Below are 13,828 nucleotides of genomic sequence, written 5' to 3' on the forward strand. Positions count from 1 at the left end.
AAGCGACTTTGTGGCTTGTTTTTAATGTAAAGTCGCTTTTAAATATTGGTGGTTGCGGTTTTTTGCCCTTGTTTCCAAAGTGTAGTTGCTTATTTGGGCTTGTTTCCTAAATTATGTTTAAACCAGTGGCTCTCAAACATTTTCATGTCAAGGAAATTAATATTTCGCCGCGAGGGCCCCATCTGAAAATATTTAGGAGAATACAAGATTTGTGTTCATAAAGATGTTTGTGTTGTTTCCAAAATATTAAATTTTCCGATTTAAAAAAAAGATTTGCTTTGAAAATAGCCGTTTTTTTAAATTAATTGAGTACAATTTGACCCCAATGGAAACAAGCCATAGGCTTTTTTTGGGCCTTTTTCCCACAACGCGTCACTTCTTTTGGGCTAGTTTTCATAGACCTGGTTGCTTGCATCCCTCACAATATGAGGCAACACACTGCCTCCAGAGCACAGCTGACTGTAAGCACACAGCACAGTCAGTCAGCTAGTCAGAACGGTTTAAACACCCGGACGGACCGGAGCTTCCCTCACACACGGCCCCCGGACCCCAGTGTCCCTCCAGCAGCACCCTGCATGTCGCTAGTCTCCTACCCGAGAGGAGGGTTGTTGATGACCGCGGTGGTCGCGGCGGTGGGTGACAACAACAACACACGACACGGCGGCGTCCCCCCCCAGGCCCCCCCACAGACCCCCCAGGCCCCCCCATCAGCAGCGGTCAGAATGCCCGTCCGCTGCAGCAGCAGTAGGACCCCCGGCCCCGCCGAGGCCTCCTCCTCATCCCCGGCCTCGCTTAGCCCTCCCGCCCCGATCAACACGCGCCAGCCGGGGGTCGCCACGTCGCTGCTCTACAGCGGCTCGCAGTTCCGCGGCCACCAGAAGAGCAAAGGGAACTCTTACGACGTGGAGGTGGTTTTACAGGTACAATACTATAAAAATAATAATAATACGAGGAAGAATGGACAATATTATACTTTTAGGCATTTTTGATTAGTTTTTATATTAATACCGCGAGACTATTAATCCATTTAGACCGGGTACGCAGCTGTGTGTAATTTAAAAAAAAAAGATTTCTTTCTGGGCTATTCAAAAATAGCAGATATACAAGCTCATAGATCTGCTATTTTTGAAAAATCGTGAAAATTTGTGCAAATCTTTGAATATACATTTTTTAAAGCGAACGTTTGTAACTCAAATCTTTGCTTCTGGGGATCTCTGGAACAACATATTTTGAGATATTTATGTTTTTTAAATATTTAAAAACATTTTTAAAATATATTTAAATATATTTTTTTATGTTTAAAAAAAAAGGATTTAGATAACATTTTTAGAATCGGCCTCAGTTCTTACTGGGTTAATGTGTAATGTAGCAACCTAGCTAAGCTAAAAAGCTAACCAGATACAGTAGTATTACAGTGTGCTGCTATTTGTGGCTGTTGATGGAACCATGATGACACCCTGACCTACTTTCTGCTGAAGCCATCCATCCAGGAGGTGATTGATCTGCACTCAAAGCGTCGTATAGTAGTGCAGGCAGGCAGGGGGGTCTCAACCAGTGGTCCGGGGACCACCCCAGTGGTCCTTGTCTGGGGGGGGGTTCCATCCAGGTGGTCCCCAGCTATAAATTGATGGAGAGTTGGTAACCAAATGGACCCTTATTGGGTAGATCTTTAACTCTTGAGAACGTAAAATGAAACCAAGAGGTCCATATAAATGATGGAGAGATGGTGACCAAATGGACCCTCGTTGGGTAGATCTTTAACTCTTGAGAGTGTAAAATTAAACCAAATGGACCCGTAAAGGGTCCATTTGGTTTCATTTTACGCTCTCAAGAGTTAAACATCTGCATTAGTTAATTTAAAAGAAGTCTACACGATTAGAGAATGTAGAAGAATTGTTATTTTGATCAACCTTTGCCTGTCATCTCTCCTATTGGTACCAACATCAATATAACATGGATGGAATTGTGCACAAAGTCCTATCCTACGATAACAAAATATTCTAAGTCTTGGGTGTGAGAGGCTAGAATCTCATCAAATGGTGATGAACCCGTGGCTCAAATGCAGAATAAATAATGGACCTTGATATGAACAACGGGGTCCGGGACCTCTAGGGGGTCCTCAGAGTTACTACAGGCTGGCCGCCAAATCTTTGTGTTCTCTTTTTACATTAACCACTTGAATCCTAGCATCCCTATTCTGGGGAGAACTTGAGCCAAAAATAGCAGATCTACAAGCTCACAACGGCTCGCAGAGCAAGGCGTTGTAAGCTTGTAGATCTGCTATTTTTGGCACAGGGAATATAAGTGTCGAGGGAAAATGGAGCAGACCAAGTAAAAAAAAAGACGTTTAATCTGAAACACAATTTTATACAATATAGAGTAGGGGTCCCTGCTTCATCTCTCTCTCAGCTAGGAGGTCCTTGGCCTGAAAATGTTAAAGACCCCTGCTATAGATGCACAACCATTTCCGTTCACATACATTTTGATGCATATTTGATATTTTGCTGCGTATTATGTGGCATCTGCTGCTGTTTGATATGTCCTTTGTTTGCACAAAGAGGAACTCTGCCACACTGCTGTATTTGTTTTCATGTTTTTACTCTCAACTTTCAATCTAATTTGTGTTCTTTATTTAACCACACGAAGCCTAATAAGTGAACATTGTACAAAAATGGCAGATCCACAAGCTTGCATGCGTTGTGAGCTTGTAGATCTGCAATTCTCGCTGTTTGACGGACAAGAAAGTACATCATTTTTTTGTAGGTGTTAAAATGTAACTGCAATTCATGGGAACCTTGCACAAAATAATGTCACACACTCTTATGTACCTGGTGTAAACGTGCGATGTAACAAAATGAAGCAGTTGTACTGTAAAGCACCCTTCAACAGGGGGTCCTCTAGCCCATTGAGACCTGAAGCCGATTCTACATGTCTCCTAAATCTCAACAGTTTTCTGAAAAACGTATGTTTCTATATCAGTGGTGCTCAATCTTTTTCATGTCAAGGACCCCCAAAATGATATGTATTTGGCCGCGGACCCCCATCAAAATATTTTGTTCCAGGGACCCCCCAGAAGCAAAGATTTGAGTTAAAAATGTTCGCTTTAAAAATATATAGATTCAAAGATTTGCACACATTTTCACGATTTTTCAAAAATACCAGATCTACAAGCTTGTAGCGCGGCACTCGGTGCCGCGCTATGAGCTTGTATATCTGCTATTTTTGAATAGCCCAAAGTGTAAAATAATGCTTTTTAGCTCAAGTCTAAAAATGACACAGTTCCAGGTCTTAATGGGCTAGAGTTACTACAAATCTGTGTGTGATAGGAAGGTTTTTACTTACTTTTGTCACTTGAATCCTAGCATCCCTAACATTCGCCTGAAAATAACAGATCTACAACGCGTCACACTGCAAGTTCTGCAACCTGTTGTGAGCTTGTAGATCTGCTATTTTTGGCCAAGGAGGTTTGGTGTAGAGGGGAAGTACAGGGGCTAAACGTCACGTATTGAGAGTTTTCAGTGATTAAACATCTGAAAATGCACATTAACACTAATCCAACGCTGATGATAGCTCTGTCAAACACGTCTATGAAGCCATCTATGAAATCTATGGAAAAGTTTAATCTGCAGCACAATTTATATACGCAGTGGGGGTCCCTAGCTTCATCAAGCGGTCCTTGGCCTCAAAAACGTTGAAGACACTTGCTTTAACCCATTAAGACAGGCAACGCATCTGTGTGTCATTTTTAGATTTGAGCTAAAAAAGCATTATTTTACACTTTGGCTATTCAAAAATAGCAGATCTACAAGCTCATAGCGCACCGAGTGCCGCGCTAATCGAGAAAATGTGTGCAAATTAATATATTTATACACATTACGCCACACATACATTTTTAACTAAAATCTTTGCTTCTGGGGGTCCCTGGAACAGCATATTTTGAGATGGGGGTCCGCGGCCAAATTCATATCATTGGGGGTCCTTGACATAAAAAAAGATTGAGAACCACTGATATAGAAACATACGTTTTTCAGAAAACTGTTGGGATTCAGAAGACATTCGGTGCAGCGCTACAAGCTTGTATATCTGCTATTTTTGTATAGCCAAAGTGTAAAATAATGCTTTTTTAGCTCAAATCAAAAAATGACACAGATGCGTTCCAGGTCTTAATGGGTTAATGCATGTCCTGACCTGCCTTATACAGAGACGCAGGTGAACCTGTTTACAACACCTGACTGTGTCAGCCATGAGATAACTAACTGGATCTGTTTGCGTTGATGTGCTTGTTTTTTTTCTTCCCGGGCAGCATGTGACTGTGGACGACTCCTACTTGTGTGGCTACCTGAAGATCAAAGGTCTGACTGAGGTAAGGACCTCCAAACAGTGGGTCAGATTATAATTTGTACTGTCAGGGTCTGTTTAGCTCCTAACCAGACAGAAACTGGTCAAAACCGGAGGTTTTCCTCGCCAACTAGTCCAGACTAGTGTTGAGTTTGACAGCACATTTTTATTTTAGTTTTAGTCATAGTCTTTTGAATAAAATTCCATTTAGTTTTAGTCATATTTTAGTCATCTGAAATGTTTTAGTTTTTGTCTAGTTTTAGTCCACTAAATATAAGATTATAGTCGACTAAATCTACAGTTGATTTAGTCGACTAAAATGTATGTTGGCGGTGCCTTGCTTGATGGCGTCGTAATGGCTGATTTTACACTAGGTTGCATGCTGAAAATAGCCGATCTACAAGCTCACAACGCGTCGCAGCGCGACGCGTTGTGAGCTTGTAGATCGGCTATTTTCAGAGCGCAACACCCATGCGCAACCAAACATAAAATGACTTGTCTTTTAGTTCTACTGGATCTCTTCTCCTCTAGTCCCTCACTAACATTTTAGTCTAGTTTTTATTTGTTGACGAAATTGTCAATATATTTAGTCTTAGTTTTAGTCATCATAGCTTAGTTTTTATTTAGTTTTTATTTAGTTTTCATCAGTGAAAAAAGGTAGTCGACCAACATTTTTCGTCATAGTTTTAGTCGACGAAATCAACACTGCGCGTAAGGCCACTTGGTCAGGTCTAAAAGAGACTCCTAGCATATATATATATGTGTCAGTCGTGTTGCCGCCATATTTATGTAACGTGGTTGAAAGGGCAACAGTCACAGGGTTCCGTGTTTATGTCCTGTGAAATAACAGCTGTCACCGACGGACCTGAATTTGTGAATGTGCAGATCTACAAGCTCATAGCGTGGCACCGAGTGCCACGCTATGAGCTTGTAGATCTGCTATTTTTTGAATAAAAATCATGAAAATGTTGCATTGTTGCATAATGTATACAGACGGGCCTCATGGCCTTATTTTTGGGCCAAATGCCATCATGCCAAAGTCCACACAGCAGCCTTGCTGCTGCTTGTGGCTTATTTAGATTTACTCTTTAACCAGCCATCAGAGCAATGTCAGCATGGCTGGTGTTGTTTTGACCCTGTGTGTGTGTGTGTGTGTGTGTGTGTGTGTGTGTGTGTGTGTGTGTGTGTGTGTGTGTGTGTGTGTGTGTGTGTGTGTGTGTGTGTGTGTGTGTGTGTGTGTGTGTGTGTGTGTGTGTGTGTGTGTGTGTGTGTGTGTGTGTGTGTGTGTGTGTGTGTGTGTGTGTGTGTGTGGTATTTATGTCTGTGGACAGATTCTGTCAACCTAACCCAAATAGAAAAAGTAGCAGATCTACAAGCTCAAAACGTGTAGCTTCGCACTGCGTTTTGAGCTTGCGAATCTACTACTTTTGATGCTTTTGTGTGACGCTGTAGTACGATCAAGTAGGGCGTTCATTTACGAAAAAAACACAAAGTTAAAATATGGAGATAGGAGGTGTCTGCCCGACAGCAACTATAATACAAGCTTTTATCTTAGTGAAGGATGGAACATATACTCTGCACCGTGCTGCTGTCTCTGAGTGTCGTCCTCTCTCCACTCATCTCTCTCTCTCTTTGTCATTCTGTCCTTTTTCACAGGAGTTTCCCACTCTCACAACATTCTGTCCTTTTTCACAGGAGTTTCCCACTCTCACAACATTCTGTCCTTTTTCACAGGAGTTTCCCACTCTCACAACATTCTGTCCTTTTTCACAGGAGTTTCCCACTCTCACAACATTCTGTCCTTTTTCACAGGAGTTTCCCACTCTCACAACATTCTGTCCTTCTTCACAGGAGTTTCCCACTCTCACAACATTATGTCCTTTTCCACAGGAGTTTCCCACTCTCACAACATTCTGTCCTTTTTCACAGGAGTTTCCCACTCTCACAACATTCTGTCCTTCTTCACAGGAGTTTCCCACTCTCACAACATTATGTCCTTTTCCACAGGAGTTTCCCACTCTCACAACATTCTGTCCTTCTTCACAGGAGTTTCCCACTCTCACAACATTATGTCCTTTTCCACAGGAGTTTCCCACTCTCACAACATTCTGTCCTTTTTCACAGGAGTTTCCCACTCTCACAACATTATGTCCTTTTCCACAGGAGTTTCCCACTCTCACAACATTCTGTCCTTTTTCACAGGAGTTTCCCACTCTCACAACATTATGTCCTTTTCCACAGGAGTTTCCCACTCTCACAACATTATGTCCTTTTCCACAGGAGTTTCCCACTCTCACAACATTCTGTCCTTTTTCACAGGAGTTTCCCACTCTCACAACATTCTGTCCTTCTTCACAGGAGTTTCCCACTCTCACAACATTCTTTGTCCTTTTTCACAGGAGTTTCCCACTCTCACAACATTCTTTGTCCTTTTTCACAGGAGTTTCCCACTCTCACAACATTATGTCCTTTTCCACAGGAGTTTCCCACTCTCACAACATTCTGTCCTTTTTCACAGGAGTTTCCCACTCTCACAACATTCTGTCCTTCTTCACAGGAGTTTCCCACTCTCACAACATTCTTTGTCCTTTTTCACAGGAGTTTCCCACTCTCACAACATTCTTTGCGGGCGAAATAATCAGTAAAAAGAGACCTTTCCTCACCAGGAAGTGGGATGCAGACGAGGACGTGGACAGAAAGCACTGGGTACGTACGTGCTGCTTTTCATCGATCGTGATGTTCTGTTAGTGCAGTAATTTTCAACCACCGGTGGTCCGGGGACCACCGGTGGTCCTTGAGGGAGTACCAGGTGGTCCGGGGACCACCGGTGGTCCTTGAGGGAGTACCAGGGGGTCCCCAGCGAAATTAGTTAACATAGCGTCACATTCATTTTAACCGCTTTGCTTTGGCTGTTCAAAAATAGCAGATATACAAGCTCATAGCGCGGCACCGAGTGCCGCGCTATGAGCTTGTAGATCTGCTATTTTTGAAAAACCTTGAAAAAGTGTGCATATCTTTGAATATTTCTATTTTTTTTAAAGCGAAAATTAACTGATATCTTTGCTTCTGGCGGTCCCTGGCACAAAAAAAAATCAAATGGGGGTCCGCGGCCAAATGTATATCAATGTAGGGGTCCTTGGCATGAAAAAGGTTGAAAACCACTGTGTTAGTGGCCTCTAGTCTACTAGAAAAAAAACTCTCTGAGCCTTGAGCCCCCAGGCTGTGAGGCACTGCCAGTGCTTTCCAGTCCGTACCGTCCCAAACAGGCTATTACTGGGGTGGTGTTTGTCTTTCATCTGCAGTTTTACCACGCTCGGCTCAAACCTAGTCAATCCTGTGTCACACAGTCCTGTTGTCCAATATATGTCACGTTCTCTAACCGGTTCTTCTGTTTGACTTTGTCCAGGGCAAGTTTCAGCCTTTCTGTAAATACACCAAAAGCTTCAACTCGGATGACTTCGACTATGAGGCCCTGGACAACAGTGACTACGTCTTCATGAGGTGGAAGGTCAGTTCAGGAGGGCTAATGCGGCTAACGGCCACCTGAGGGCGCTCATCTCTCTCACTCTCTCTCTCTTTTAAACTAATTTCAACTCTGACCTCTGCCCTCTCTTGACCCCCTCAGGAGCAGTTTCTGGTTCCAGACCACACTATCAAAGACATCAGCGGTGCCTCTTTCGCTGGCTTCTATTACATCTGCTTCCAGAAGTCCACGGCCACCATCGAGGGCTACTACTATCACAGAAGCTCTGAATGGTAAGTAGCAGTGTTGATTTTGTCGACTAAAACTATGACGAAAAATGTTCGTCGACTACCTTTTTTCACTGACCAAAACAAAATAAAAAAATAAAAAACTACGTTGACTAAAGCTAAGACTAAATATATTGACAATTTCGTCAACAAATAAAAACTAGACTAAAATGTTAGTGAGGGATCTAGTGGAGAAGAGATCCAGTAGAACTAAAAGACAAGTCATTTTATGTTTGGTTGCGCTCGGGTGTTGCGCTCTGAAAATGGTTTTCGTATAATTGACTCCATAAACGAATAAACGATGAAAATGTTTTGGTGAATCTTTAGCAAATTTGTGTAATATTACTGTTCTTTGTGAATGTACTCATGTCGCAAAACAACACTTAGAAAATACATATTTTCGGGTGAATTAATCACAGGAAAGAAAAACGCTCTTAAGGGAATGGACGGATGTGACGTCATCCCAAAAAAACGGACGTGCATCCGCCCCAATGATGGGATATTGAGAAAAAGGTCCATATCTCCATATATATATTTTTTTGGTCAAAACAAGCCATTTTCGACGGGCGATCTCTCTGCAATGGCGGATCACAGTAGACATGTTATATTGTTCCAGTCGTTAGACGGGACCCTTGGCCATCGCCCAGACACCCTTTGTTTACATCCGGGTCCTCGTTGTGGCTTCTGCAGCTCTAAAAATATCGCCAATAAACAAAAAATGAATGAAACATAAATAAACATAAATTAATAAAAAAAATCAAGGCTTCATTGGGTGTGTAATTGATAGAAAATAAGTCATTTTTTGGTGAACTATCCCTTAAACTCACCAGTTGACGCTTGTCGCCATAGGTACCAGTCACTGAACCTCAACCATGTCAGAGAACGCAGTATGCCCATCTATGAGTTCCGGTGACATCGACACGCCCGCTGTGCAGCTGGCAGAGAGAGGAGAGGGTCCTGCTGACTGACGGACACGTTGGGTTGGAAGAGACGGGTCGACCCGCCCCTTTTTAGTGCCAAGACTGGAGTTTACCCTCCGTTCCCTGCAGGGTGGGGGGGAAGAACGTGGGGCGAACACACACAACGCCAGGCGGACTGCTGGACATGGACAGATGAGCTGATGATGCAGGTGATGTTTTGATAAAGTCAGGAGATGGATGAACGAATCGGATCGAAGAGAAAAAAAAGGCCCAGGTTGAGGACAAGATCGATAATTCTCCCAGATGTCTCGAAGCTTGATTCAGAAAGAAAGAAAGATGGGATTTACATTTTTTTTTTCTCTTGACGTTCTTCTCTCTATCTTCTTGTCCTCGGGGTGGAATCCATCTCGTCATCGTTTGGGAAATCAGTGTTTCATTTTTGACGGAGACAACACACCTTACCTCTACCTTTCAGTTCAGAGTTCAGAGGGAGGGGGGGCAATACCAGTTATCTGTACAGTGAGGTTTAATTTTACAGTGAAGTTTAATTTATATTTTTAATTTGTCTTTTTAAAATCTAGTGTACTATAAAAATTGAGGGTTCATGCCAAGAGATTTCAATAGAAGCAATGATCGCATTAGGGCTGGGGCAGTATATGGATATTATATCTATGGTGATAATGACACTAGATATCGTGATCTTGCACGTGGTAATATCGTGATATGGCACAAAGTGTTTGTCTTTTCCTGCTTTTAATAACTTTAAGTCTTATATTATACTTGAAAAACAAAAAAACAAATTTGAACAATTAGAAAGTAAAATGGATATTGTCCATATCTCCCAGCCCTAGATCACACGTTTTTTTTATGCAAGGTGTATGGAGGATATCACCTATTGATCATGGAGGATATCACCTATTGATCATGGAGGATATTGCCTATTGATCAGGGAGGATATCGCCTATTGATCATGGAAGATATCGCCTATTGATCAGGGAGGATATCGCCTATTGATCATGGAAGATATCGCCTTTTGATCAGGGAGGATATCACCTATTGATCAGGGAGGATATCGCCTGTTGATCAGGGAGGATATCGCCTATTGATCAGGGAGGATATCGCCTATTGATCAGGGAGGATATCGCCTATCGAGCATGGAGGATATCGCCTATTGATCAGGGAGGATATCGCCTATTGATCAGGGAGGATATCGCCTATTGATCAGGGAGGATATCGCCTATTGATCAGGGAGGATATCGCCTATTGATCAGGGAGGATATCGCCTATTGATCAGGGAAGCGTTTGAAGAAAAGATGAATGTTTGGTGAGGTGAACGTGACAGAGTGCTAGTACGGCTGAGGACAACTTAATGCCATCAGGACTACTGGGTTTAGCCCTACATTACACTCAAGTCTTATCGATTACTACTATACACAAGCGGGTTCCCGGGGACCCCCAGGAGTCCTTGAGGGGGGTTCCAGAGGGTCCTCAGCAAATTAAGTTGATATAGCATCAATACATCTGAATGGAAAATCATTTTTTTCACCATTTTAACAAAATCTTGTCAGATGGGGTTCCGTGGCCAAATACTTTCATGTCCTTGACATGAAAAGGTTTGACATCCACTGCTAGCTATATGCACACCTGGGGGACTCAACTAGGGCTCTATACTAGGGTTTTTTCTGTTATTGTGGGGAAAGCTTTCGCTGAAAATAGCCAATTGACAAGCTCACAACCAGCGTTGGGGGGTCTCCAGTCAAGTATAAGTATATTAGGGTTTAAGTGGTTTATGGTTTGAGAATGTTTCTATGCAAACAGATCATCACCACTGGCTTGCATTTTGGTTGGGGGGGGGGTTAAGGAATGAGTATATGGCTTATTTGGAGCGTATGAAAACAAAAATCGCAAAGACAGAGTTTGGTGTCGTCAGCATTTGAAGCTCTTAAGATTGGTTTCTTTTGTGTCTTTTGTGTCCCACTAGTGGTGTCTTCTGTCCCAGGGCCCAAGAGTTCAGATTTGTGGATCAGATTTGTTTTTTTGGGTGTTCATCATATTTGTTTTATATTAATCTAACTTGTATTTCGTATTGACATAATGGTTGCTGAGATACTTCTATGATCGCCGATTTAGATATCAAAGTGATTTTGTTTTGAACTGCCCAAAATAGGGTTGTGAATCTTCTGCTATCTCACGATTCGATTCCGATTCTTGGGGTCACGATTCCCATTTTTTTCTACAAAATAAGCGATTCTCGATTCAAAATCGATTTTGAAAAAAAAATAAAGAAAATAAAAAGAATCGATTCTCAATCGTCCCAACATGAGAATCGCTATTCGAATCGATTTTTTTCCCCCACACCCCTATAGCCCAAAATCTTAAAATGTGATCCACTCTGATGGGGGAATTAAAATGTTGAACCCATGGTCCCAGAAGACCAAAACGACACAGATTCATAGTAGTACATACACAGCAGAGCACACAAACGGAGATGAGGGACAAAATGAATGAATGAATGTTTTAAGACGATGATGATGCACAGAAGTACAGTGTAGTGGTCAAAATGACTTTTTTTTGTGTTTTTATCTTGATGTGGTGTTTGCATACAGTTACACCCCTCCCCCCCTCCTCCCCGAATGTGATTTTTTTTTTTCCTTTTCAAGTGGGTGTGACGGCGTAGTGAATGACCATGTTATTAATATTTCGTTGGTTGAATGTGATCGGGAACGCATCTGTGTGTCATTTTTTAGATTTATTTGGGCTATTCAAAAATAGCAGATATACAAGCTCATAGTGCGGCACCGAGTGCCGCGCTATGAGCTTGTAGATCTGCTATTTTTGAATATATATATATATATCTTATTGCTTCTGGGGATTCTACAAATGTCTGCTAAATCCTAACAGTTTTTTGGAGGAAAAAAAAAACATGTTGCTATAATATCAGTGGTTCACAAAAATGTATTGTATGTATTGGCCCTCCTGGACCCCCATCTCAAAACATTTTGTTCCAGGGACCCCCAGAAGTTGTAACAGTAATATTTGCTTTAAAATATATATATGTATATTCAAATTTTCTCGATTTTTCAAAAACAGCAGATCTACAAGCTCATAGCGCAGCACCGAGTGCCGCGCTATGAGCTTGTAGATCTGCTGTTTTTGAATAGCCCAAAGAAATCTTCAAAATGACACTCAAATGCGTTCCCGGTCTTAATGGTTTAACCAAATATTTACCAGACCCCTAACCTCCTGACTACAGCACCTAATGGACACATAACTGGACTTTTACCAAACATTTTGACTACCTAACCCCCCCCCCCACCTACTGTAAGGGGAGAAAATCTGTAAAAAAAAAAAAAAAAAAGAGAAAAAGAAATTGCACCAAAAATAACCATCATTTGACGCTTTATGAAAAACCTGCTGCCTTAAAATGTAAATGTTTGTACAAAGCACTTTTTTTTATTGAGTGACTGATTTTTTTGGTTAAGAGTTTGGTCTTGGGATGTAATAATTAATGTGTGAAAGCATGTTTTATTTGACTGTTTTTGTAAACGGGGAATAGTGCAAAGAACGAGGGACAACACAGCACAGCACCCCCTAGAGGTCTATGGGGTGCGGTGCGTGTATTCAGCCTACCTCAGTGGTGTCAGCGTGCTTGGCCTGATTTATACTTCGTCCTATGACGGCATGCTGGAGGAAAAAAAAGCCGATCTATAAGCCCATAGCGTGACTCGCGGGAGCTTGTAGGTCTGATGTTTTCGGCGCATGTCGTACGATGGAGCATAAATTGGACGGGATGTGAGAAACATTGTGGGACTTTTCTCCTCAAAGGGCATGAATGAGGATGCCATTGTTCTGTGGATGTTTTTGTTGTTTTTTTTAAACACCTGGATAGAGAATGTTACAATCTGAACGACTATTAAAAATTGTGCAATGTAAGAGAAAATGTAAAGGGTGGATTATAGGAAAGCATCAAAAAATCTTGATTGACTATACCTTTTTTATATATATATATAAATGTCCAGCACAGATCCTGTATGATAAATCTGCAAAGGTGAAAAATGCACAATTGTGACGATTAAAGATTATTGTTTCAGATGAATGCTTATTCCTGCTGTGAGGAGATGCTTTATTTGATCACTATGCCGTATAACGGGTGGGCAACATTGACGATGGAGAGGGCCACTATATTTCCATACTCACTGCAGAGGGCCACATTGCATATACTGTTTTTTTTGCCAGTCTGTCACACAAAAGTAGGAAAAATAGCCGATCTATAATTGTAACAGCTGAAATCGATAATATATCAGTATTCTAATATCAACCTGCGGGCTGCATTAACCCATTAAGACCTGGAACTGTGTCATTTTTAGATTTGATTTGAGCTCATAGCGCGGCACCGAGTGCCGCGCTATGAGCTTGTATATCTGCTATTTTTGAAAAATCGTGAAAATGTGTGCAAATCTTCTGAATATATATGTTTTTAAAGCGAACATTTTTAACTCAAATCTTTGCTTCTGGGGGGTCCCTGGAACAAAATATTTTTGATTGGGGTCCGCGGCCAAAAACATAATTTTGGGGGTCCTTGACATGAAAAATATTGAGCACCACTGATATAGAAACATACGTTTTTCAGAAAACGATGGGTTAAGCGAAGGTGGGGGCTGTATGTGGCCCCCGGGCCGCCAGTTGCCCATGTAGTGGGCAGGATTTTTTTCCCAGGGGACCATACTGAATGAAGTGAGTCAAGGGCCACACATTGGGAAATTGAATTGAAACTTGAAACGGTGCTGAATGATGTTGAAACTATGAATTTGATAGACACT

General features: G+C 41.8%; 1 protein-coding gene across 2 annotated transcripts; it reads left to right on the forward strand.

The window, feature by feature from the left end:
- The first annotated feature begins 512 nt into the window (after positions 1 to 512).
- Positions 513 to 13,098, forward strand: gid4 (GID complex subunit 4 homolog). Of its 2 annotated transcripts, XR_014601788.1 has the most exons (7): positions 513 to 920; positions 4,304 to 4,363; positions 6,937 to 7,044; positions 7,745 to 7,846; positions 7,964 to 8,094; positions 8,938 to 10,086; positions 10,317 to 13,098. XR_014601788.1 is itself a non-coding variant. In XM_084071555.1 (6 exons), the coding sequence occupies exons 1-6, from the start codon at positions 576 to 578 to the stop codon at positions 8,999 to 9,001; spliced, it is 810 nt and encodes a 269-aa protein (XP_083927681.1). In that variant the 5' UTR covers positions 513 to 575; the 3' UTR covers positions 9,002 to 13,098. The 2 variants fall into 2 exon arrangements, 1 of the variants encoding a protein (XP_083927681.1); XM_084071555.1 differs by having other exon boundaries at positions 8,938 to 13,098.
- The last annotated feature ends 730 nt before the right edge of the window (positions 13,099 to 13,828 follow it).

This window comes from Gymnoscopelus microlampas, assembly GCF_963454915.1.
Source record: "Gymnoscopelus microlampas genome assembly, chromosome: 11".
Lineage (NCBI taxonomy): Eukaryota > Metazoa > Chordata > Actinopteri > Myctophiformes > Myctophidae > Gymnoscopelus > Gymnoscopelus microlampas.